The 24,709-nt window shown below is 39.5% G+C and overlaps 1 protein-coding gene across 1 annotated transcript; it reads left to right on the top strand.

Annotated features, from left to right (window-relative positions):
- The first annotated feature begins 1,821 nt into the window (after positions 1–1,821).
- On the top strand, positions 1,822–22,739 carry LOC130929929 (dehydrogenase/reductase SDR family member 12-like). The gene is made up of 10 exons (XM_057857570.1): positions 1,822–1,954; positions 2,572–2,705; positions 6,261–6,343; positions 9,225–9,320; positions 9,397–9,478; positions 9,546–9,607; positions 9,710–9,814; positions 9,888–9,978; positions 13,357–13,494; positions 22,543–22,739. Exons 1-10 carry the CDS (start codon positions 1,899–1,901, stop codon positions 22,707–22,709), a joined length of 1,014 nt encoding a protein of 337 aa, XP_057713553.1. The 5' UTR covers positions 1,822–1,898; the 3' UTR covers positions 22,710–22,739.
- Positions 22,740–24,709: the final 1,970 nt, after the last annotated feature.

The raw sequence follows: 24,709 nt of genomic DNA on the forward strand, positions 1-24,709 counted from the left end.
ATAACGGATATGAAGTGCAACAATAAACATATACGTCAAATACGAAACAAAAATGGCAAAATTGTTCCAAGAGGAAAGTTGTTGTTTTTTAACTCCCAAAGTGAAGGTGTCAACTGGAGAAAAGTATGGCTGTTACCATACAAATAGTGTATATCCAAGAAAGCAAAGGTGGTACATTTAAATATTTTACATAAAATATATCCAACTAATCTTTTTTTTTTTTTTGGGGGGGTGTGTTCATTGTATTGGAAAGAGATATATGTAAGACACGTTTTTCCCCAAAGTATAATAATTTTAAAAATAAAATAAAATAAAAAAACACAAAAAAATGTATATATACTGTATATGTATGTTTATTTTAATAAATTTTAATAAAAAATAAATAACAAATATAATAATTATGATATAAATGATATATATACAGTGGGGAGAACAAGTATTTGATACACTGCCAATGGGTTTTCCCATTGACTGTGTATCAAATACTTGTTATCCCCACTGTATATACATATACATATAACACACACAAGACTGAGAAAGCAGTTTCTGCTCTTGCACCCCTCTTTAAAATAAACTGCTGTATTTGAAGCCAAAAGAACTGTTGTGTTTGATAGAACAATATGTCTATATGCTGCCATAGCAGATTCATGGCGCATTAAGCCCCGAACTATTTTTAATTAGTCCGTTTTACCCTGGAAACCCCCGTTTACGGACGTCGCGCAACCGCTTTTGTTTTAACCCAGCCATAAAAAGAAGGTAAGTAATTATAATTCTTATTCAAAATGGCTGTCATTTTTAGCTTACAATCATTAATTGATGTCTAACATGTCGTTTAAAAAACGACTTTAAAAATTTATTCACTCACATATTTTAAACTTTTAAACAAATGAAGTCACAATGAAAAAAATGGTGTCTGTAAATAAGTCACGGATATCTACCTCATAACTATGGCTTAATTTTTTTGTTGTTGTTGTTACGGTCTCATTTTCCCCAATATGTTAGATGATAAATAATCGATCCAAAGAAAGAAAAATTGGGGGGGGAAAAAACAAAAACATTTAAAAGGGTAAATATATGAAAAAGAAATTCTCAACGACTCCATGATGTCTGCGATTTCTGTATCGCAACTCTTGTTTTATTACCATGTTTCACCCATAAAATCCCCCCAAAATCCGGCTGTGGTCATTCACATCTGTGTCTTGACATTCAAATATAACTTGCTACATGGAGTTTTTGGATCGAAACAAGGTAAGTACGTGATAATATCTCGTTAAAATCATGGCATCTTCAATTCTGCTCTCGCGTGCTCTCACCTCCAGTTTGGGTTTTGCTGTTTAAAAAAAAATGTTGTTTTGAAAAATGCCCTCCTGTTCAAAATTTTTCTTCCCCCAGAAAATAGAGATTTTAAGCTTTCCAATGATGTATCACGCATGCACATAGGATAATTTTGAAATTTGGTCAAATTGGGGGTCTCAGAGAGGAACTTCAAATCACCTGAGTGTTTTTTTCGCCATATACCGGTACATATATACAGTATAAAATAAAACAATGATTTGTACTTGTATACATGCATATATCTTAAAAATTTTTAATAGTTTTTTTTAATTGGAAAAAAAAACTCCGCTGACCATGTTGATCACATCTGTATGTTTCTGTCAATTTCTTTTGTCATCTGACTGCTTTGCGAAGCAGATGTTTGTATACATCTGTAAATTCGAAAAAACAAAGACACATGCGCTCAATGGGTTGGGAAGTCTATGTAATATAAAGATTTGTAATGTCGACAGAGGGCGCCCTCATGCTCCTTCACCGCCCCTCCATGTGACACTCATTTGTCACTGTGGTTGTCAAAAAGAACGCAGTGGCTGCAGGCATCTGCATAGTTACCATTTGCTATCATGTCTCTGTACCGAAATGCCATCTGGTTTTTAAACGGAATACACAAATACACAAGGTCAGTCAACTATTCTACTTTTTCTTTCCAATTCTTAAGATTGGTTATTTTCATTGATCTCTCAACTGTCCTGTTGTTTAAGAATCTTTATGTGTATTTATTTTAGCCTAAAAGGTCTTATGAAGAGGAATTATGCAAGGCCTGATCACCGGAATGCACCAAATAATTAGCCTTTTATATTCCATCACAATTGTCCCATTGACAGTAGATTGTTTCTTGGGTCTTTTACAAAGTTTATTAAAAGAGGCACATATACACTAACAAACAAAATGTTCTCAAAAAATATGCAGCAATATACTGTAATGATGAAACAGTCTCAATTTACATTTCCTTGTTCATTGTGAAACATGGGTCGAACAGAAAGGACAGTATTCTTCTTTTGTGAAAAAGGTATTTTTTTGTCTACACTGGTTAATTGTACCTTCTACCATCCAGTGAAAAAGCACTAGGTTGTTCTACTTGTGACTATAGGATATGTCACTGGCATAAATAGATTATGTCAATGGCACGGTTGTTGGGAAACTGGTCCTGAGTGCAATCAAGTTGTGTATCCAGAAGTACATCATTCTTATCCTACCTTTAAGTGTGTGTGTGGTCAACATTGTCTGTCTTAATAGGAAGGGATATGAAACAGCATCTCAAGAATTCGAGCCGCAGGACCTGGATGTGTCTGTTGTGGGAAGATCTTTTATGATCACTGGAGCCAATAGTGGTATAGGGAAAGCCACTGCAATGGCAATTGCCAAGAAAGGTACACGCCTTTCAACCCATGAAATTCGTATACCACTATAAAGGAGGGGTCTGCAAGTCTGGATCTCGAGAGCTGCTATCCAGCTTGTTTTCCCATGTCTCCCTCCTTTAACACACCTGAATCAAATGATCAGCTCATCAGCAAGCTCTGAAGGAGCCTGATAATGATCCTGATTATTTGATTCAGGTGTTTTAAAGGGAACCACGGATAGAGAGACAAGTAGATCTTAAAAGATAAATGTTAGTACGAGTTATACCAATTTCATATTAAAACCCCTCTTAATGTTTTCGTTTTAATAAAATTTGGAAAATTATTTTAACTTGTAGGTCACCATTTAAAAAAATTTTTTTTTGTTAACCTGTTCTGTTCGGCTGTTTGACACGGAGAATGGAAGTCTGAGTGTCCGGTTGATCTGAACAGTTTAAATGTTTCACAATGGGGTATGACATACTCATGGCAGGCCCCGCCTTTCATGCACCTCTTTTAACGCACCACACACATCATACTCCATGGGGGATCATTCAATATATGTTGTTTATTAGGACAAAGCAGCGAACAGGAAGGAGGTTATGGGAGAACAGAAGAAAAGAAGGACAGAAGGACAGAAGAAACACAAACAACAAGAAATACATTGAACGCCCTCACTAACTATGAATGTGTTGGTGTCATCGTCAGCTAGATGTATTTCCGGTTGATGCCATGTGGGTGGAGTGTACACAAATCAGCCCTGTGATCTAGAACCCAGTTGTAAGATCCACAACGAAGCCCTTCACTATCCTCTTTCGCACACAGCGGGACAAATACATTATTTACAATTAACATAAATAATTATCCAAACGTTATTGTAGGCACCTACACCAGTATTCGTGTGAATCCCTTGTGAGTGTGGGCCCGCTGGCAACCCACCCTACCCAGCCCTATTGCCAATCCCGGCACAGAGGACCTCCACCCGAATGCACCCAATGACATCCAACAATGCTCGAATCCCAACGAACATGTTATAGCCACGCAGACGAGCCACCTGAGGATCACGCCCCCCCCAGTTGACTCAGGGGTTGAGGGGGAAAAGCCAGCGGAGCCCTGCCGCAGCCCAGCAAAGGGGCCATCATCACCCCCCCGCAGGGATCCAGGATGGTTCCTCGGGCTACTCGCACCCCCTTCAACCGGCCTTCAGGGATGGGGAGAGGGGACGCACCACCAACCCCCAGGTCCACGGTCAGCAGCCATTACCCAGCACCATGATGTGATTGTGTTGGGAGGGTAGTGCAATGTATGCATTAAAATAGCAGAGCTCGGATTGGGGTGGTGGGACAGCTGCAAATTTTTACCCCGCCGCCTGTCCCACCGCCCTTTGCTGGAGCTCCCCCGTGGGGTATGATGTGTATGGTGTGTTAAGAGGTGTGGGAATGGCCGGGCCTGCCGTGAGAAGGTAACCGTGATGTCACCCCTCACCAACAGGTCTCATCCATCCCACAACCTTGCTGTGTGATGCATTAAAATCAAGGGGGAGCCGGGCCGGGACCGTATGGCCCCGTCCCGATTCTCCTTGGAGGAATGACTAAGTACGTGGGTGCCAGAGTAAGAGGTATTTTCAATGCAAAGTGAGGAGTGTGTGAATTAAGAGGCAGACCAGAACCACCGGCCACAGAGCAGAGGAATCGCCAGATCCCCGATCAACCCCCGCCCCAGACCACCACCAGTGCCCTCGCATCCCCTCACCCCGCGACAATGTCGACCTACCCCGGTAGGTCACCATTGTTTTTGGGGACGCAGGGCATTGACATTCACATGTGTACGCTGCCGGACTTCCACAGTGTCATTCTTTAACTACATAAACATGTCGTCGGTTCTGCCCTTCCAATTTGAACCCGAGTGGAATATTAATGAGATGGACAGCCCTGTCAATATGTCACAAAACGAGCAGCAAAAGCTAAATGAACAAGAAAGACTGGATGAGACGGGCAGCATACAGTGCTGCTCAAAAGTTTGTGAACCCCCTCAACATTTTGGAATTTTCTATTATTTCAACCTGATTTCCTAATCAATCAATTCAGTAGGTTTTTTTTGTTTTTTTAACAGTTGTGTTGTCGAGACTAAATTAAAAAGAGTTTTCATCAACTGATGTAGGTGCAAAATTGAACTGTTTGGTCACAACCAAAACCGCCATGTCTGGCGAAAAGTCAACACTGCATACCACCAAAAGAACCTTCTCCCAACAGTGAAGCATGGAGGTGGGAATATCAAGATCTGGGCTTGCTTTTCATCCTCAGGACCTGGACAACTCCACATAGTCCAGGGAATCATGAATTCTGAGGAATATTGTCAAATCCTAGAACATAACCTGACGCCATCTGTTTTGAAGTTAAAGCTTGGCAGAAGGTGGATCATGCAACATGATAATGATCCAAAGCATTCCAGCAATACAACCAAGGAATGGCTGAAAAAGAAGAAGATTCGTGTTCTGGACTGGCCCAGTCAAAGTCCTGACCTAAATCCCATTGAAATGCTGTGGCGGGACCTGAAGCGAGCAGTTCATGCCAGACGCCCATCAAACCTCTCTCAACTGACTGCGTTCTGCAAGGAAGAATGGGCAAAAATCCCCCAAAGTAGATGTGAGAGGCTGATTAGTCACTACAGAAACCGTTTGGTTGAGGTAATCTCTGCAAAAGGAGGCGCAATATCCTATTAACTGAAGGGGTTCACATACTTTTGCACACATGATATCTGAGTTTTTCTTAAATCAACCACTTTTGTTAAATAAAGAATGACAATATAACTATTTCTTTTGTTTCAGTCCATTATTTGGAATGTCAGTATTGTGGATTTGGGTATAACTTAACATTTAATAAGGTTATTTTAGTTTTTTTTACAAAAAATCTGACCATCGCTGTGGGGTTCACAAACTTTCGAGCAGCACTGTACATGTGTCAAGTTCACTAGTGATAGCTACCACTCTCCTGCTCTAGAGACGGAGCAGGAGAGTGATGTCAAAAAATGTTTGCAGATCTTCATGGTAAACTATTGTGTGATCCAACTTATTCCAATATAATTATGGAGATAGTTAGCATCCAGAGCTATCATGTGCTTTACATATGATTATGGTATACAGTGAAATGCAGCAGTTTGATTATTTTTTTCATCACAGCACACGAAAACGTTAATGCAGTCTACTAAGACGTCTAATGACGGCATACCTTATTGTTGTTGTCGGATAAAAGCGCTGTCCACGTCGATGATCATCCTGCCTGTGTCCTGTTTACGTCCTCTGCATACGCATGTCACGTCACCGCCCAGCGACGTCAACAACAATGGTGACCTCCTAGTTAATTTTTTGGTTTAAAATTTTAAAAATGTTATTAAAACGAAAACATTACGAGGGGTTTTAATATCCAATTATTATAACTCGTACTATCTTTATCTTTTAAGAATTACATGTCTTTCTATCAATGGTACCCTTTAAAGGAGGTAGACATTAAAAACAAGTTGGATAGCGGCTCTCGAGGACCGGACTTGCTGACACCTGCAATAAAGTGACATCCCCAATTACACTTTCAGGTGGCAGAGTACACATGGTCTGCAGGAACAAAGATAAAGCTGAAGAGGCCAAGGTGGAAATCATGAATGAATCTGGGAATACTGTAAGTTGTTTCAACATCATGAATATCCTAATAGATGATCCATGTTTCTGTTTTATACAAGCTACGCTACACCAAAGGATCACGTCACTTTTTCAGTTGGCTTTGCTGCCCCCGGTAATTCTGCTTTGTGGGGTCTCACTTGTTGAACATGCCAGGAAGTGCTTTTGCCAGTGGTGGATGACATACAGTACTCACTTTTTTTTTTTTTTTTTTTTAACTCAAGTAAAAGTACAGATACGGGGGCAAAAAATATAGTCCATATACAGTATACAGTATAGTTTATACAGGGTGGGGCAGAGCAAGTTGCTTATTTAAATTTGAGGCCTTGAAGCAATGGTTGCTCTGAGGATGGTAGGGTTGGAGTCGTTTGAGAGGATGGGGCTTAAATTTTGGTTCTTAGCGTACGTTTGTGTTTACCGTAATTTTGGGACTATAAGCCACTACTTTTTTCCCTCATTTTGAATCCCGCGGCTTATAGTCCAGTGCGGTTTATTTGTTGATTAGGGCTCCCCCCACCCCCGTGGTCGTGTTCCCAGCTGGCAGTTGAGTGTCTCATAGGTAAACAACTTCAGGGAAACGGGTGATGTAAAGAAAAAGAAACCTGGCCTCTCACGAACAGCAAGGTCACCCCAAAACATTGACATTGTGAGACAATCTGTTTCGAGATCTCCCCAACGGTGTGCCCACAAACACGCATCTGCTCTTGGGTTGTCTGCTCGTTCTGTGAGATGAATACTCCATGAAGAATTGAAATTTCGTCCCTACAAATTAGCTATGGTGCAGCAACTTAATCCACGCGATTTTATTGCTTGCTTGAAAAAAATCCCTCAACAGTGAAATGCGTTCCAACTTCGTCCACTCCATGATGCTCACTGGGGTTCCTGAAATATAAACACAAAATAAAATAACGCATGTTAAGAACCAAACTTTAACCTCACCCTCACAAAAAAGTCCATACGTACCATCCTCAGAGCAACCATCGTTTCAGGGCGCCAAATATAAATAAACAAGTTGCTCTGCCCAACCCTGTATATAAATAAAGTTTATATATACAGTAGATCATAAGCATAAAGGCAGGGGAACTCCATATTCTTGTAGACTAGATGGCAGTAAGCACCTGAAAGTTGCTTGCAATCCGCAATTAAACCATTTTTTTTTTTTTTTTTTTTGTGCAGCGATGTCCCTAAGGTGATTTAAATGTTAGATTCAGGCATATAAAAACATTATTACTCAACCCACATGCCACATTATTTAAAGAATAATTAATTAATATGTCTGAATCTCCCGCGTTTATAATTATAAGCATAAAGCCGGGGGGGCGACGTAGCGCACTCACGAGAACAGCCGTTCGCAATGTTGGTAGGCTTACTGTTTTCTTTTTGCTATTAATTTTCAGGTGCATACCGCCACCCTGTCTTCCTCTCCACTCAACCCAATTAAACCCTTCAGAGGCCATTTACACTATTAAGATTTAAACCAAAAACTTTATTTAAACATTACAGACTATATTTACAACATACAATGTTTTTCAGGTATTTATAACCAAACTGGCCTTTTTTAGTTATTCTTTGATAACATATATGTCAGAAACTGTGGTATTATAAAAATAAACTAAAGCTTCAGTCCTATATTTGCATACGTGAGTATAGTTTGTTTGAGTTTATGTTCTACACATGTACATTAAAACGGTTTCAACATTTGAAGGCATTGTGTTTATGTCTATCTACGACGTAATCATTGAATGATTTAAAAAAAAATTTTTAATTGAATAAAAATTTATCACCCCGCAAAAAAAGAAAAATGTGGTTTTTTTTATCATTTAATCTAACACGTACGTATGGAAAAAGTAAACCTTTTGGAATTTCTCGCATTTCTGCATTAAATCACCATCAAATGTGATCTGATCGTTGTCAAAATCACACAGTTGAAAAAACAGCATCTGCTTTAATTACAACCACCCAAAAATATATAGGTTTTCATATTTTAATGAGGATAGCATGCAAACAATGACAGAAGGGTGAAAATAAATAAGTGAACCCTCTGCCTAAAGAGACTTAAAGAGCAATTGAAACAATTTTTACCAAACAATTTAAGTCAGGTCTGTGCCCAATCACTGATGAGTGGTTTAAAGCTGCCCTGCCTACTATAAAACACATACCTCGTAAGAAATGTCTTGATGAGAAGCATTGTCTGATGTGCATCATGGCTCGGTCAAAAGAGCTGTCTGAAGACCTGCGATCAAGGATTCTTGATTTGTATAAAGCTGGGAAAGGATACAAAACCATCTCTAAAAGTCTGGACACAAAATATTTAATGTTATGGTTCACTTACTTATTTCCCCCTCTTCTGTCATTGTTTGCATACTATCCTCATTGAAATATAAAAACCTATAAATGGTTGGGTGGTTTTAGTTAAAGCAGACACTGTTATTTCATCTGTGTGATTTTATCTGCCGTCGTCTCTCAAGAGAAAATGGCGTCGGTTCACCATCCGTCATGATCAGGTAATGACACAATCACTTCACAATGAGAAAAAAAAAACAAAAGTAACGTTTGATGCAGGCGACAATTTAAAAAGTAGTAATGAAAGTGGTTTTATAGGCCTCACATTGATCTAATCTTTTTTCAAGATCATACTATTTGCACATTTGACTGGCAAAAACACTTATTTTAAAAGAGAAAGCGATGGAAAAAGTAGCAACTAAATTACTTTACATTCCAGGATTATTGGTCAGTTTCGGAGTGAGGAGCCTAACAATTTTGAAAATCAGATTCATAATTGGGTTTGAGTTATCCGAACAATTGTTTAGTCAATTTTCCTCGCAGCTATTATCACTGAAGTGCAGAACATTCCTGCTGAATGTAGGAAACTCTTATTTCAGGAAGTGTACATCCATATTGTGGACCTGTCAGAGTCGCGCAAAGTGTGGGAGTTTGCAGAAGCCTTCCAGAAGCAGTATCCATCTTTACATGTCTTGGTATGAACAATCCAATAACAAAATATTCATATTTTCTATCAGACCAACACTTACTGTAAATGTATATATTCGACAGATACACAATGCGGGATGCATGATACACAAAAGAGAGGTGAACGCGGAATCCCTGGAGAAGAATTTTGCTGTCAATACAATGGGTATACGACCTCCTGTACTGTATGTATGAGATCATCTTTGTAAATCTACCCATTGTCCATTTTGCAGGGATGTACCTTCTCACTGAAAGTCTTATACCACTTCTGCAAAAGAGCCGGAATCCGAGGGTGGTATGAACCAGCACACCATCCAGTGGACTGCACAATGCCACTTTTGTACACTCTGTTAAGTGTCTGTTGTCCAAGGCTCTAAGCACACTGTGCCTCTGTTAGATCACTGTGTCGTCAGGGGGGATGCTGGTCCAGAAGCTCCAGATAGATGACTTACAGTCCGAGAAAGGATACTTTGATGGTCTCATGATCTATGCCCAAAACAAGGTAGAAGGGGGGATATCCGGGAGGCATCATAATTTGCTTATTCAAAGGATAAATGAGTTGCTGTTCTTCTCAGAGACAGCAGGTGGTAATGACAGAACAGTGGGCCAGAGAGTATCCAGACATTCACTTCTCTGTGATGCATCCAGGCTGGGCGGATACACCAGGTACTGTTTACAGTGCTGGAATGTTATGAAGTACAAGTACTTTGTTACTGTACTTAAGTACAACGGGTATCTGGACTTTACTTGAGTACAAATATGAAGGGGTACTTTTTACTTTTATTCCACTACATTTTACGGCACGGATCTGTACGTTTTACTCCACTACTTTTTAAATTGCCACCTGCATTAAACGTTACTTTTGTTTTCTTTTTTTTTCCTCATTGTGAATTGATAGTTTCGTTTTCATGCCTCCGGCGCAATCGATAAGCCCCGTGCAACTATAACGTAATTGCACACTAGAGGCATCAACACAAGTACAAGCAAGACTAGGCAGGTGAACAAGATACTGACCAATAAAAAATGTCCTGGTACTTTGAATGTTGAATCCGATTTCTGTATGTATATTAAAAAACATAAATACAGTGGTACCTCTACATACGATCGGTTCGACACACGAACTTTTCGACATCCGACGTAAAATTTGACTCGCCATTTGTTTCTACATCCGACGACATGCTCGAAATACGACGACAATGGCAGCACCGCAGACGAATGCACGGCGGATTTTCTTGTGTGACAAATCAACACAGGTTTAAAAAAAGGTTGGTACAGGTGGTGAAACAAGGAAAAAGTTGATGCTTACCTTCGAAATGAAGATGCAAATGACAGAAAAATATGAGCGTGGGGTGGGCATCCGTGAAATGGCTCAACAATACATCTCCACGGTCCTCCTCCGACCATCGTTCGCCAGTCTTTATAAATTAAGCTGACAATTCTTATTGTCTCCAAAGAAATCGCCAGCTTCGCCACGTTTTCATCATTTCTTTTACAACTTATTCAACACAAAACGCCTGCTGTCTGCCGTAATTGATGGTGTTCTCAAGAGAACATTCAAAGTGAAAGTGAAACTCAAGCTCACCGGTCTGTCTCTGGCACGTGAGCCCCGCGGTGCGTTCAGGTACACAAAAAAACGTCCGCCTTATTAGAACCCGATTCGTTACACTATTACAGGAATTATTATTATTCTTTTTATTACATTATTCCAATTTTGATTTATAATTTATTTGTTTTGCTACGTGTAATTGCCATTTGTAATAGCACCAGCAGTATTTTTTAAGGATTTAGTGCAGGTTTTTGGGCTGTGGAACGAATTAATGGAATTATAATGTATTCCTATGGGAAAATCCTGCTCGACATACGACCATTTCGACTTACAAACAAGGTCCTGGAACGGATTAACTTCGTATGTAGAGGTACCACTGTACATACATTACATTTTTGCATCAGGAGAAAATACTTTTACTTTTTACTTGTAAAATCTAAAGCAAGTAATTTTGTTCTTGAGTATTTTTTTTCTTGGAGACTTGTACTTTTACTTGAGTAATTATTGCCTCTGTATCTGTACTTTTACTTGGGTAAAAATAAGTGAGTACCGTAATTTTTGCATTATATGGCTCACCTGACCTGGACTCTACTCGTCAAATTTGGCACGAAAACTGCAATTGCTCATAGATAAGCTGCACTGGACTATAAGCCGTAGCTGTCCTCACTGTATTATGGGATATTAACCGGTAACACTTTATTTGACAGCGGAATCATTCGACTTCCATAAAACCAAATTAACCACTGTTTCAAGAAGCATCATTTGGCCATCAGTGCTCCCTTGACGGAGACAGTTAACCTCTGCTGCCACCTGCTGTCTACACTGTTTTTGTCCAACATGCCTCCGAGCATGAATTGCAGCGCTACAGATGTAAATAAATATTAAAATTTATGTTCTGTGATAAATACTTCTTCAGTTACTGTTCTAGTTGTTTCATTACTTGCTAGTTATAATATTTGGTAACACTATCTGACAGTGGCGCCATAGGACTTTCATTAGACAATCATAATTATGACATGACACTGTCATGAGCATTAATGAATGCTACACATGTTATTTAGTGTAATCCGGAAAATTATGTCACTCTTGAATGGATATAAAAGATCCAAGGTGGACATAAATGGAGTTAGTGACATAATTTGCCAGATGACACTTAATGACATCTGTCATAAGCATTCAGTAATGCCCAGGATAGTGTCATGTCATAGTTATTTGGTCTTATGACAGTTTTATGACATCGCTGTCAAAAAAAGTGTTACTTAATAACCCAAATAAAGCAACAAATAAACCGCACTGGACTATAAACTAGGGTTGGGAATCTCTGGCATGAAGCCGATTAGATATGTATCGAGATACACAGGTTACGATTTGCTTCAAAAACGATACATTTTTAAGGCCGAGCGATTCGATACGATTCAATACAGTTTAAGAACGATACGGTTCGATACAGAGTGAAAACGATACAATAGTAAACATTTGTTGTGTGTTCGTACAGTATTTTAAACATATAAAAAAGACCACATTTCTAATAACGAAATTAAACAACAAAATTTCATACCAATGTTATGTTTTATTTTATTTTTTTAATGAAAAAAAAAAGCTTACTATATGACCGTCATTTTGTTGGATGGGATAGATAATAAAATAAAACCCCAGTGACAGAAACACAAACAGAGTGTTTCGTGGAAAAAAAAAATCTCCACAGGGTCGTGCTGCCCTTTCCACCATTGTAGCGGGTTATTTTTCAGAGTTAAAAACTCACTATCTCTGTACCACTTCACACTAGCTCTGTCCCATGCGAACAGATCTGGCTGCCTTCCTCACTTCAAAGTCCGACTTTTGTTTTTCCTGAGTGCGATGAAAATCAATCGCTGCACGTCGCTGCTCAAATCGTCCATTGTTTTCGCATGTTGCTTCGTTGCCACTACTAGTTTCATTTTCGTTTTGGGCTGTGAAGAAAACGCTACGGAGCGTGCGTTACAGTGGTTTTGTTAGGTCGATCAGGTAACGATGGCAACTAGTAGCGGTTCTGCCGAAATGCATGGGAAGTTGAAGCAACCACGACCGTGAGTTGTGCTTGTCCATATTATATCATGCGTGCGGTCTCAATCTAAGTGCGCTGTGTGGTGAATGACACAAGCGCAGCATGTGAAGTAAAAGTTAAATTATTATCCCATTAAGCAATTCATTGAACTAAGCATTAGAAGCCGATTCTTGTACTCGCGATAGCCAAATTCTATCTCTACTATCGGTTCATTGAATATTCAATGGCTAATTACTGTCGAATGGTAACTTTACAATCGATACAGCTGTATCTCTCACCTGTAAAACCGGATATCCGGTCGTATTGGTTTATCGTTCTCAAGCTTACTATAAACCGCAGGAGTAACGACTTACAGCCCGAAAATTGCGGTACTTCATCCACCACTGACTGTTTACAATAAAAAATAGACTATTAATAATGAGGAAAGTACACTCAGCCTATTTCTTATTTGCAGCTGTGTCTACATCAATGCCTCAGTTCCACAAAATGATGGGGGAGAGGCTGCGCAGTGCAGAGCAAGGAGCAGACACAGTCATCTGGTTGGCCTTATCCAGATCTGCTGGCAGAACCCGTAGTGGACAGTTCTTTCAAGGTGGGTAATTCACTCCAGGAGACGTATCCGTCATTTCATGTGTTGAATAGAGATGTCCCGATCCAATCAGGCCACTCTATAGAGGATCAGAATCGGGTAAAAAGATTGGGTTTTATTTTATGCATATGCATATATATATATATATATATATATATATATATATATATATATATATATATATATATATATATATATATATATATATATATATATATATATATATATATATATATTAGGGCTGTCAAACGATTAAAATTTTTAATCGAGTTAATTACAGCTTAAAAATTAATTAATCGTAATTAATCGCAATTAATCGCAATTCAAACCATCTCTAAAATATGCCATATTTTTCTGTAAATTATTGTTGGAATGGAAAGATAAGACACAAGATGGATATATACATTCAACATAAGGTACATAAGGACTATTTGTTTATTATAACAATAAATCAACAAGATGGCATTAACATTATTAACATTCTGTTAAAGCAATCCATGGATAGAAAGACTTGTAGTTCTTAATAGAAAAATGTTAGTACAAGTTAGAGAAATTTCATATTAAAACCCCTCTTAATGTTTTCGTTTTAATAAAATTTGTAAAATTTTCAATCAAAAAATAAACTAGTAGCCCGCCATTGTTGATGTCAATAATTACTTACTCAATGCTCACGGATGCCTATAAAATCAGTCGCACCCAAGCGCCAGCAGAGGGCGGCAAAACTCCATAAAACACAACAAGTGAGTGTTTCAATGTGTACTGTCATTTAAAACTCCCTGAGCGGGGCATCTGCGTTAATTGCGTCAAATATTTTAACGTGATTAATTTAAAAAATTAATTAACGCCCGTTAACGCGATAATTTTGACAGCCCTAATATATACATTCAACATATGGTACATAAGGACTGTATTTGTTTATTATAACAATAAATCAACAAGATGGCATTAACATTATTAACATTCTGTTAAAGTGATCCATGGATAGAAAGACTTGTAGTTCTTAAAAGATGAATATTAGTAGTTATAGAAATGTTATATTAAAACACCTCTTAATGTTTTCGTTTTAATAAAATTTTCAATCAAAAAATAAACTAGTAGCCCTATTCTGTCCTCAGTGTGTGTGAGTACACAAATTGACAGATAGCGAACATAAGTTCCAAAAAGAAATCAGACAGTGTGGCAAAGTTGCATGGGCTTTACTGAAGTCATCTCTTTTTGACAGGAGCACGTTTCTTGTATTTTTGTAAAACTGAAAATAACAAGGCAATGTGTCAATAACTTGCATAAATCACAAAATAACAAAATGTACACACACGTGTCCATTTGAGCAGTAGCACAAGCCAATTAGCTCACAAGCATCTAACAATGTAACTGCATTTCACCATATATGTGAACAAATTCAAATACACATCATCAATAACTATCTAATGCTCATGAATATAAACAAAGGAGGAATATAACTCACAAGCGATGCATGTATTAGACACAAACAGTGTGCTGGGGCTATGAGAACTGCCACTGAATACTGGATGCGGACGTTAGCTGGTCTGAATAGCACTGTCTATTAGGCTACGTTCATAATACAGGTCTTAATGCACGAATCCGATTTTTTTGTCATATCCGTTTTTTTGGCGTGCCCGTTCAGACTGCTTTTATCAATTGAGACCGTTCATGTATTACGCATGCACACTAATTCGCAGTCCGACACGCGCTAAGCAAGAAGACCCGCATGCGCAGAAGCATCAAAACAAATGACACACGTCATCCGTCATTCCAGGGATGTCATGTTTTGCTTTTCAAAAGGAGGACACAAATAACAGACATAAATAATCCCCGTTTAGGCTTATATTCAAAGTTTATATGGATCGATAGCATGCACGCACTGTCCATGCACGTCACACACATATGGGCAATTTGCCCCGACTCTCTCTCGGCCGTGTAAGCAATGTTGAAATATTGCTCACTTGTAACAGAGAAAACTGAGCATTCTCAGGCTTATCCTAAACCCATTTTTATTTTTTATGACTGTTGTCAAGCCCAGCCGTTCCCCAAATGCCGTGTGTACTGCAAGCTAGGCGCTAATAACGCACAGCGGCACCGCTACGGTAAGCGTCTCTCTCGCTATTTGATGACGTAATTGCTGCATGAAATCCGATTTGCGGGACTGGACAGTACAGACCGCCGCGACAGTCTGGAAAAATGTGGCCTAGATCGGATTTAGACCACATACAAAAGTGACCCAGATCGGATTTGAAATGGTCCCGTTCTATGCGATTTGTCACGTTCAGACCGTCAATTTAATGCCTCACTCGAGTCGGAAAAACACGAAAAAATCGGATTCGTGCATTAAGACCTGTAGTATGAACGTAGCCTTAGTGTGAGTTCGCGTCGACATATAATCACGTCAGAAAAGCGCGCCGAAACTCAAATAATCAGCTGCACTGAATCGCTAGCAGAGGGCGACATTATGCCACATAACATGTGCAAGTCACACCCAAGCGCCAGCAGAGGGCGGAAAAACTCCATAAAACACAATTAACAAGTTGGCCTTTCACTGTACTGACATTTAAATCTGTCTGAGCGGGCCTAGTGCGTTAATTGCGTCAACTATATAAGTATAACACCAACACCAACCAACACCAAATATTTTAACGTGATTAATTAAAAAAATTAATTAACGCCCGTTAACGCGATAATTTTGACAGCCCTAATATATATATATATATATATATATATATATATATATATATATATATATATATATATATATATATATATATATATATATTAGGGGTGTCAAACGATTAAATTTTTTAATCGAGTAAATTACAGCTTAAAAATTAATTAATCGTAATTAATCGCAATTAATCGCAATTCAAACCATCTATAAAATATGCCATATTTTTCTGTAAATTATTGTTGGAATGGAAAGATAAGACACAAGGCGGATATATACATACAACATACTGTACATAAGTACTGTATTTGTTTACTGTAACAATAAATCCACAAATGGCATTATTAACATTCTTTCTGTTAAAGTGATCCACGGATAAATGTTATAGTCACAAGTTATAGTAATTTTATATTAAAACCCCTCTTCATGTTTTTGTTTTGATAAAATTTGTAAAATTTTCAATCAAAAGTAGAGTTAATATAATAATAATAAGAATAAAAATAACAATAATAAGAATAGAGTGACCAAAGTCTGAGTAAGTTTTACGTGTATTTTGCATAGCTATTTTGATATGGAATGCCAGTTCATTTTGCATTGCTGTTTAACTGTGAGAATAGGGCCTCATTACTATAGACTGAAGTGCTTGTCTTTTTGTGAACATTATTTTTTTTGAGAGGGATAGGAATATTATTTTTGTTGTGCTTTCACTAAACGATACTTATGTTTGTTGTGAAGGAGAAGCTTATGCCAATAAACGGCGCGGTCCAAAGAACGCCTGTGTCCACTCGCCTTTATAAAATACATATCTCTGTACATATCTTACCCAAAATACAACAAGAGACACATAATTGCCACTAAAAGAAAGAAAACTTACCAAAATATTTGTGGAGCACAAATAGCAATTTGCATTGCATTGTGCATACAGCATAAACATCTCACAACTACTAATTCTCTCACGTTTAGAAGAAATAACATTAGTATGGAACGGCGCTGCCCCCAGGCGGCCGGTGGCATTCTCTTCACTCTTAATGTCCATAAACGGCCTCATTGTAATCTGTTTAAGGCAATGTGCGAGCTGGTCATTCAGTGCATGCGTTAATTGCGTCAAATATTTTAAGGTGATTAATTAAAAAAAAAATTAACGCCCGTTAACGCGATAATTTTGACAGCCCTAATATACATATATATAAATATATATAAATATATATATATACACACATATATATATATATATATATATATATATATATATATATATATATATATATATAACATAACTATTGTGCTGGCTAGAATCACCATAGTTTAGAGCCAGTTAACATTTTACTGTACGTTACTGCCACCTTGCAGTCATAATTTACTGCATCCACCTTGTGACTCAGGCTACGTCTACTCTAAGACAGATAATATTCTCCAGGGTATTTTGCCGACTATTTTTATACCTGTCCACACTTCGTTTAAGGTGTGTTCAAGGGCCTCCCCGCTTCTGTTACGTCATCGCCTGCGCGGTTTACTTCTGAAACGGAAATTAATTCCTAGACCACGGCAAATTTCGAAATTACTACACCTTCTAGACTGTCACTATTTTGTGATCACATTTTTTTTCATGACCGTAATTAAACGCATCACACAGGACCGACAGTGGAAGGGAGACCACGCTCTGCTTTTACGAGCAGGCGCCATGTTGTGATTGAAATAAATCTTTATAAAACAACGGAAGCCTGACATCATTACTTGGGATGTTACAATCGATGCTCAGTTTCACTCTCACCACTTGGAAAATAACAAATAGAAGTATATGGTGTGGCGCTGAGTATATTTCCTGGAAGCAGCAACCAGGACTGCTTGTGCATAAAAGTGGCGATTCTGGAAGTGGCAACTGTTTTGAGAGGCAGAAATGTCGGGAAAAAACTGATCGCGCACCTTTTTGACTGGGGGGAACCATGTAGGTCACTTTTCGGGGTTTAATTTTCCTCGACGCATTTTTATATACAGTAATCATGTTCGGTCGGCATTGAGTTGGGAGGGACCAGCCCAGCAGCTGGCTGATCGGAGACAACCCGGGAGATGAGCTCTGTCAAAAAACGCTCATCTCCACCTCATCTGCGATGGGAGGACCCCAAATGGGCACTGAATTTGAGCATATTATTGATGTAGTTTGAAGGTTCAAGAAAAACGTGTGGAAAAGAAAAGAGCAGGAATGCCACGTCGTGGTCGTCTGCCTCCATTGTTTATGATGCTGTCATGCCGCACTAAAAACAGTGACGGCATGACGTCGCTTCCCGAGTATCCGAATGTTGTACGGTGACAGCAGTCCATATTAGGCGGCGCGTAGGCCGCGGGTATCATTACCCGCCTACTTTATCCGTCTAACAAATAATCCGCTTAATAGGCATACTAGTGTAGTCGACATGCCGTATAGTCCAACTAATTACACGTTTAAGGCCATTATCCGTCCTAGTGTAGACGCAGCCTCGGTCTGGAACGCATGCTTATTGACTTTTACAGTACACAGCCTGTTGGTTGCATTGACGGTGTTGAGTGTTGGTTACGTTTTTGCCTTGGAAACTATATGTAAGTACTTTACATCAGTGGTCTCCAAACTATTCCACATAGGGCCGCAGTGGGCGCAGGATTTCATTCCGACAAAACAAGACAACACCTATGCATCAATCGGGTGTCATACAAGTGTAATCAGTTGACTGCAGTCAGGTGCTGCTTGTTTTAGCAGAAACTTTATTAGTTAAACTGTCGGTACTCGATCGGTTGGAACAAAAACCAGGAACCACAGCGGCCCTTGAGGAACGGTTTGGAGACCTCTGCTTTACGTCTTTACCAAACTGTTAATATACAGTATATGTGTTTAGTGGGAAAAGGTACATGAATGAAATTTGTTTATAAGTCCTGCTTTTTAGAAGCTAACCTATACTTATACAGTGCTGGCCAAAAGTATTGGCACCCTGTCAGATATTGCTTAAAGACCAAATGTGAAGTAATTTCATAGAATACCAAATAGGGTCACAATTAAAGTAATTAAACATTGTCCAACAAATAAATCATGAAAAATTTATATTTATTTTATATGTTGTATATTTGACAAAATAATTGCGTTTCCGAAGTTTGAGCCTGAAAGGGGACGAACCCGGAAGTGACACGTCACACCGAGAACAGCGATGAAAGCGCTCCATACGACCACCATACAAAGCCCTTCAAACAATAATTCAAACAGCGATATAAGCGACAGATCGAGCGCAAGTTTGGAGATCCAAGTTTTTGAAGAGTTGGAGGAAGAGGAGGAGGTTGGAATTTTATGTTGGACCGTACATGTATTAGCCAGACGCTAATCAGGATGCAAACCATGTGCCCAGACTACCTGACATGGAATGGAGACAAGACCCATCGAGATTACAAGATTGGTAAGCTTTAGGCTGTTATTATTTTTATGATTTGAAGCATGTCACGTAAATAAACCACCTACTATTGCCTGGGATAAAAGAAAAGTTTTGACAAATCCCCGATCGTGTTGTTGAATGAGCGGTGGACTAGCGACGTTAGCTTTTGTTTGCCTGGCATGTTTCGGCGAACACTTCTGCTTTCGGACCCTCTGACAGGGGCGGGGGTGTTCGCCGAGGCATGTCAGGTGGATAAACCACCTACTATTGCCTGGGATAAAAGAAAAGTTTTGACGAATCCCCGATCGGGTTGTGGAATGAACGGTGGAGGCTAGCGACATTAGCTTTTGTTTGCCTCACGTGTTTTGGCGAACACTTCCGCTTTCGGACCCTCTGACGGGGGCGGGGGTGTTCGCCGAGGCATGTCAGGTGGATAAACCACCTACTATTGCCTGGGATAAAAGAAAAGTTTTGACGAATCCCCGATCGGGTTGTGGAATGAACGGTGGAGGCTAGCGACATTAGCTTTTGTTTGCCTCACGTGTTTCGGCGAACACTTCCGCTTTCGGACCCTCTGATGGGGGCCGAAGCATGTCAGGTAAATAAACCACCTACTATTGCCTGGGATAAAAGAAAAGTTTTGACGAATTTATAAGTGATGTAAAATGAATTCAATACAACTGTGATCGGGGGGATTGCCACGAGTTTGCTTCTGCTGTTTATTCCACAACACGATAGGGGTTTTGCCTCGAGTTAACTTTCAGCTAGCGTCACTACCTTCTGCTTGTCATTCCACAGCAGTTGGCAGCTCTGCTTTGACAAAGTTATCAGTCATCCATCCAAAAATCACACTTACTTTTTTGCAAATCCTTGATCATAAGCAGACCAGTTGATGAAGTAGGCATCTTCGAAGTGTTTGTAGCAGAGAATACTACTCGATGATGGCGTGAAATTCATTCGTTTCGTGCGAGCGAAAGATGTCCATTTAAGTGCCCTGCTATCCTTTGGCCACTCATACAACTTTTCTTTAAATTGAAAACAATACATCGCCACACACCGCCGTGGCATCTTACTAAGAAGCAATGCAATAATACTGTGTGTATGGCGGACTTCCCTCGCAGTTCTTGGTGTGACGTCATTTCCGAAGAATTCCGAAGATTGTTGAAGTAAAGCATTTTCGTTGTCAAGGGCGTTGCTATGGAATAAACAAAGAATCTGGAAGGGTTGTGTTAAAAAAAAAAAACAAGAATATGCTTATAATTGTTTAGCCATTGATATTATTCAAAAACATGGTTGGCCAACCTTACTTCACATTTGGTCTTTAATTTCTCCCAGAAAATGATTGCAATTACAAATGCTTTGGTAGTAATATCTTCTTTTATTTTGCTTGCAATGAAAAAACACAAAAGAGAATGGAAAAACCACAAAAGAGAGTGAAAAAAATTTAAATCATTATCATTTGACACAAAACTCCAAAAATGGGCAGACAAAAGTATTGACACCCTCAGCCTAGCACAACCCTATAGACAAAATAACTGCGAACAACCGCTTCCGGTATCCATCAGTGAGTTTCTTACAATGCTCTGCTGGAATTTTAGACCATTCTTCTTTGGGCAAATGCTCCAGGACTCTGAGATTTGAAGGGTGCCTTCTCCAAACTGCCATTTTCAGATCTGTTCACAGGTGTTCTATGGGATTCAGGTCTGGACTCATTGCCCGCCACTTAAGAAGTCTCCGGTGCTTACTCTCAAATCATTTTCTAGTGCTTTTTGAAGTGTTTTGGGTCATTGTCCTGCTGGAAGACCCATGACCTCCGAGGGAGACCCAGCTTTCTCACATTGGGCCCTACATTATGCTGCAAAATGTATTTGTTGGTAGTCTTCAGACTTCATAATGCCATGAACACCGTCAAACAGTCCAGTGCCAGGGGTAGCAAGCAAACCCCAAATGTTAGTCGAGGTTCTTTATCCACCATCCACACAATCTTTCGTTGAAATCTCTCGTCGATTTTTTTCCATCCACATCTAGGGAGGTCAGCCACAGTGCCATGGGCTTTAAACTTATTGATGACACTGCGCACAGTAGACACAGGAACATTTATGTCTTTGGAGATGGACTTGAGACTGCCCATGCTTTCTCACAATTTTGCTTCTGAAGTCCTCACTTTCTTTGGTCTTCTTTCTTTTCTCCATACTCAATGTGGTACACACAAGGTTGAGTCAACTTTAATCCATTTTAACTGGATGCAAGTGTGATTTATTTGCCACCACCTGTTATGTGCCACAGATAAGTAACAGGTGCTGTTGATTACACAAATTGGAGAAGAGTAAAAATGTTTTCATTCTCTTTTGTGTTTTTTTCATTGCAAGCAAAATAAATGAAGATATTACTCCCAAAGCCTTTGTAATTGCAATCATTTTCTGGGAGAAATTGAGCATTATCTGACAGAATTGCAGGGGTGCCAATACTTTTGGCCAGCACTGTAGCTTGTAGCTCAAGTGAAGTATGGAGTCTACATGGTATTTGTATTCCGCGTGTATTGTGCAGTTATGTTAAATGCATGCATATTTCGTTGTTGCAGTTTCTTTCAAAAACTTAAATTCATATAAAACAAGACCATCCTTGTGTTTTATTGGAGGACATACAATGTTAGCTGGCTGTGGGCGGGCAGTGCGCAAGGAAACGCACTGTTTTGGCCAGTACACCAACAGATTTTTATTTTTTAAGAGCTAAAAAGTAACAAAATAATCCAGAAATACAATTGTGTTGCCAAAAGAAACATATTTACATTTTATACTGCGCAAAACTCCAGGAAAAAGAGGAGGTACTGTAACATGTTTGAAAATTTTGTTTAAAAAAAAAAAAAAAAATTCTGTATCGGATCGGGACTCTGTATTGGAATCTCAAAATCAGGCGACTCCGGGTGCAAAAATATACAATCGGGACATCACTAGTGTTGACCCATAATGGTCTGCATTGCAGATCGAAAGGCTGTCCCAACCCACCTGCCTTTGGCTTGGACTCGCAGTTCTACAGTGGAGGTATTGACTTTCATCTCTCAGCTGGAGATGCTGGCCAAAGCGGTGCAGTCAAAATCTGATGCACTGCTCAGTGATCCACTGGGGCCTAGCACCTCCCAAGTAGTATAAATGTTGACTATTGAAACCTATTAAAGCAATTAGTGGTGAATGAGATGTGTTTCTGTGTCATTCAAATTAGCAGACGCTACCTGGTCACATATAAACAGATAACATTAGATCAGTGGTTCTTAACCGTGCTAAAGGTACCGAACCCCAGAAGTTTTACAGGTGGATTCATTGAACCCTTCAGCATACACGGAGATTGGGGGGGGCAGGGCCACCCCCACACCCCGGTGGCCGAAAAATGTCATTGCATGACTTTCCTATATTTTAATTTAAAATTAAGAATTTGCCGGTAAAATGTTGTCTATAATAGTAAAGCAATAAAACAACAAAAACTATTTTTCATATTGAGTCTAAGTTATTTTTCAAATGGATCACGTGACTAGCACCTTAGGGACGGTCATTTGCTTTGCTTAGCCAAAACCACCTGAGGACAGAAGAAGCAAGATGGTTATATGCTTTTCCCCCCCAAACCTAAGCTTTCAAAAGCAATTCAATTCAATTCAATTTTATTTCTATAGCCCTGGATCACAACAATGTTGTCTCAAAGGGCTTTGCAGAGGCAATATGATACACAGTCAGAAACAGCAAATGAAGCAACAAAGATGAATAAATAAATTCAAGTCCCGGGTATCCCCCATCCTTAGACCCTCCATGTCGGCAAGGAAAAACTCCAAAAACTCCAGAGTCTTTGGGAGAAAATGAGAAACCTTGGGGAGTACCACAGTCAGGAGACATCCACTCCCAGGACGGATAGACAGGAAGCCCCAGGACCGCTAATGGGAATTAGCAGGCGAAGTTACAGTCCGTAAAGATGCAGTGGAGTAAAGGAAAAAGAAGAGGTCCATCTAGCCAGATGAGACGGGGGTAGCAACGAGGACGTCCATCCAGCTTGGGGTCCGGACAGTCAGGAGGCTGCAGCTGAAAAATAGCCCCTCCCCAGAGGGGAGGGGGGAAAGGGGACACTGGGTGACTAGTGATGAAGAGACTAGACAACTAGATATTAACATTGGAAAATAGAAATAAAGTAAGATAATTGGTAGGTAGAGTGAGAAAAAGGAGATAGAACTCAGTGGCTGTACTTCCCCCAGCTTTATAGCTTCTAGTGCAGCTTAGACTAAACTTTGAGTCTACTCCGACTTCAACTAGCCTGACCATAAGCTTTGTTGAATAGGAACGTTTTTAATCTAAGCTTAAATGTGCAGACTGTCTCGGCTTCTTTAATATTAGCTGGAAGCTGATTCCATAAAAGAGGGGCTTGGTGGCTAAAGGCTCTAGCTCCGACAGTACTTTTAGAAACCCTGGGAACTACCAGTAGATCTGCATTCTGAGAGCGGAGTGTTCTGTTGGGGCGGTATGGAACCATAGCATCGGTGAGATAAGATGGCCCCAACCCATTAATGGTCTTAAATGTAAGAAGGAGGATTTAAAATTTAATTCTAAACTCGACTGGAAGCCAGTGAAGGGCCTGGAGCACAGGGGTGATGTGCTCTCTACTATTGGTTCCTGTTAAAAGTCTTGCTGCTGCATTTTGGACAAGCTGAAGACCTTTTAGAGAGCTTTTAGGACAAGCTGCAAGTAGGGAGTTACAGTAATCCAATCTCGATGTAACGAATGCGTGAATTAATTTTACTGCATCGCTTTTAGATAAAATATTTCAAATTTTGGCTATGTTGCGCAGGTGAAAGAAGGCCGTTCTGCAGGTTTGTTTAATGTGAGCTTTAAACGATAAGTCAGGGTCGAATAAAACTCCTAGGTTTTTAACTGTGGTGCTGGAGGCTACACTTACATTGTCCAGAGTGACTATCTGGACAGCTAAAGAGTCTCTCACACTTTTCGGGCCTATTATAAGGACTTCTGTCTTTTCAGGATTAAGTAGAAGATAGTTAGCGCTCATCCAGGTATTTATATCTCGGACGCAGGTGCTTAGTTTGTCTACTTGCCTGATCTGCTCAGGTTTAATTGATAAATACTGTTGTGTGTCATCAGCGTAACAATGAAAGTTA

This window comes from Corythoichthys intestinalis, chromosome 14 (assembly GCF_030265065.1).
Source record: "Corythoichthys intestinalis isolate RoL2023-P3 chromosome 14, ASM3026506v1, whole genome shotgun sequence".
In the NCBI taxonomy this organism is placed as follows: domain Eukaryota; kingdom Metazoa; phylum Chordata; class Actinopteri; order Syngnathiformes; family Syngnathidae; genus Corythoichthys; species Corythoichthys intestinalis.

Excerpts from the sequence above, each read along its gene's own strand:
- LOC130929929 (XM_057857570.1), top strand. The coding sequence starts at position 1,899 with ATGTCTCTGTACCGAAATGCCATCTGGTTTTTAAACGGAATACACAAA. Across the intron at positions 1,955-2,571 it reads GGAATACACAAATACACAAG|GAAGGGATATGAAACAGCAT; the intron begins GTCAGTCAACTA and ends CTGTCTTAATAG. Across the intron at positions 9,979-13,356 it reads AGGCTGGGCGGATACACCAG|CTGTGTCTACATCAATGCCT; the intron begins GTACTGTTTACA and ends TCTTATTTGCAG.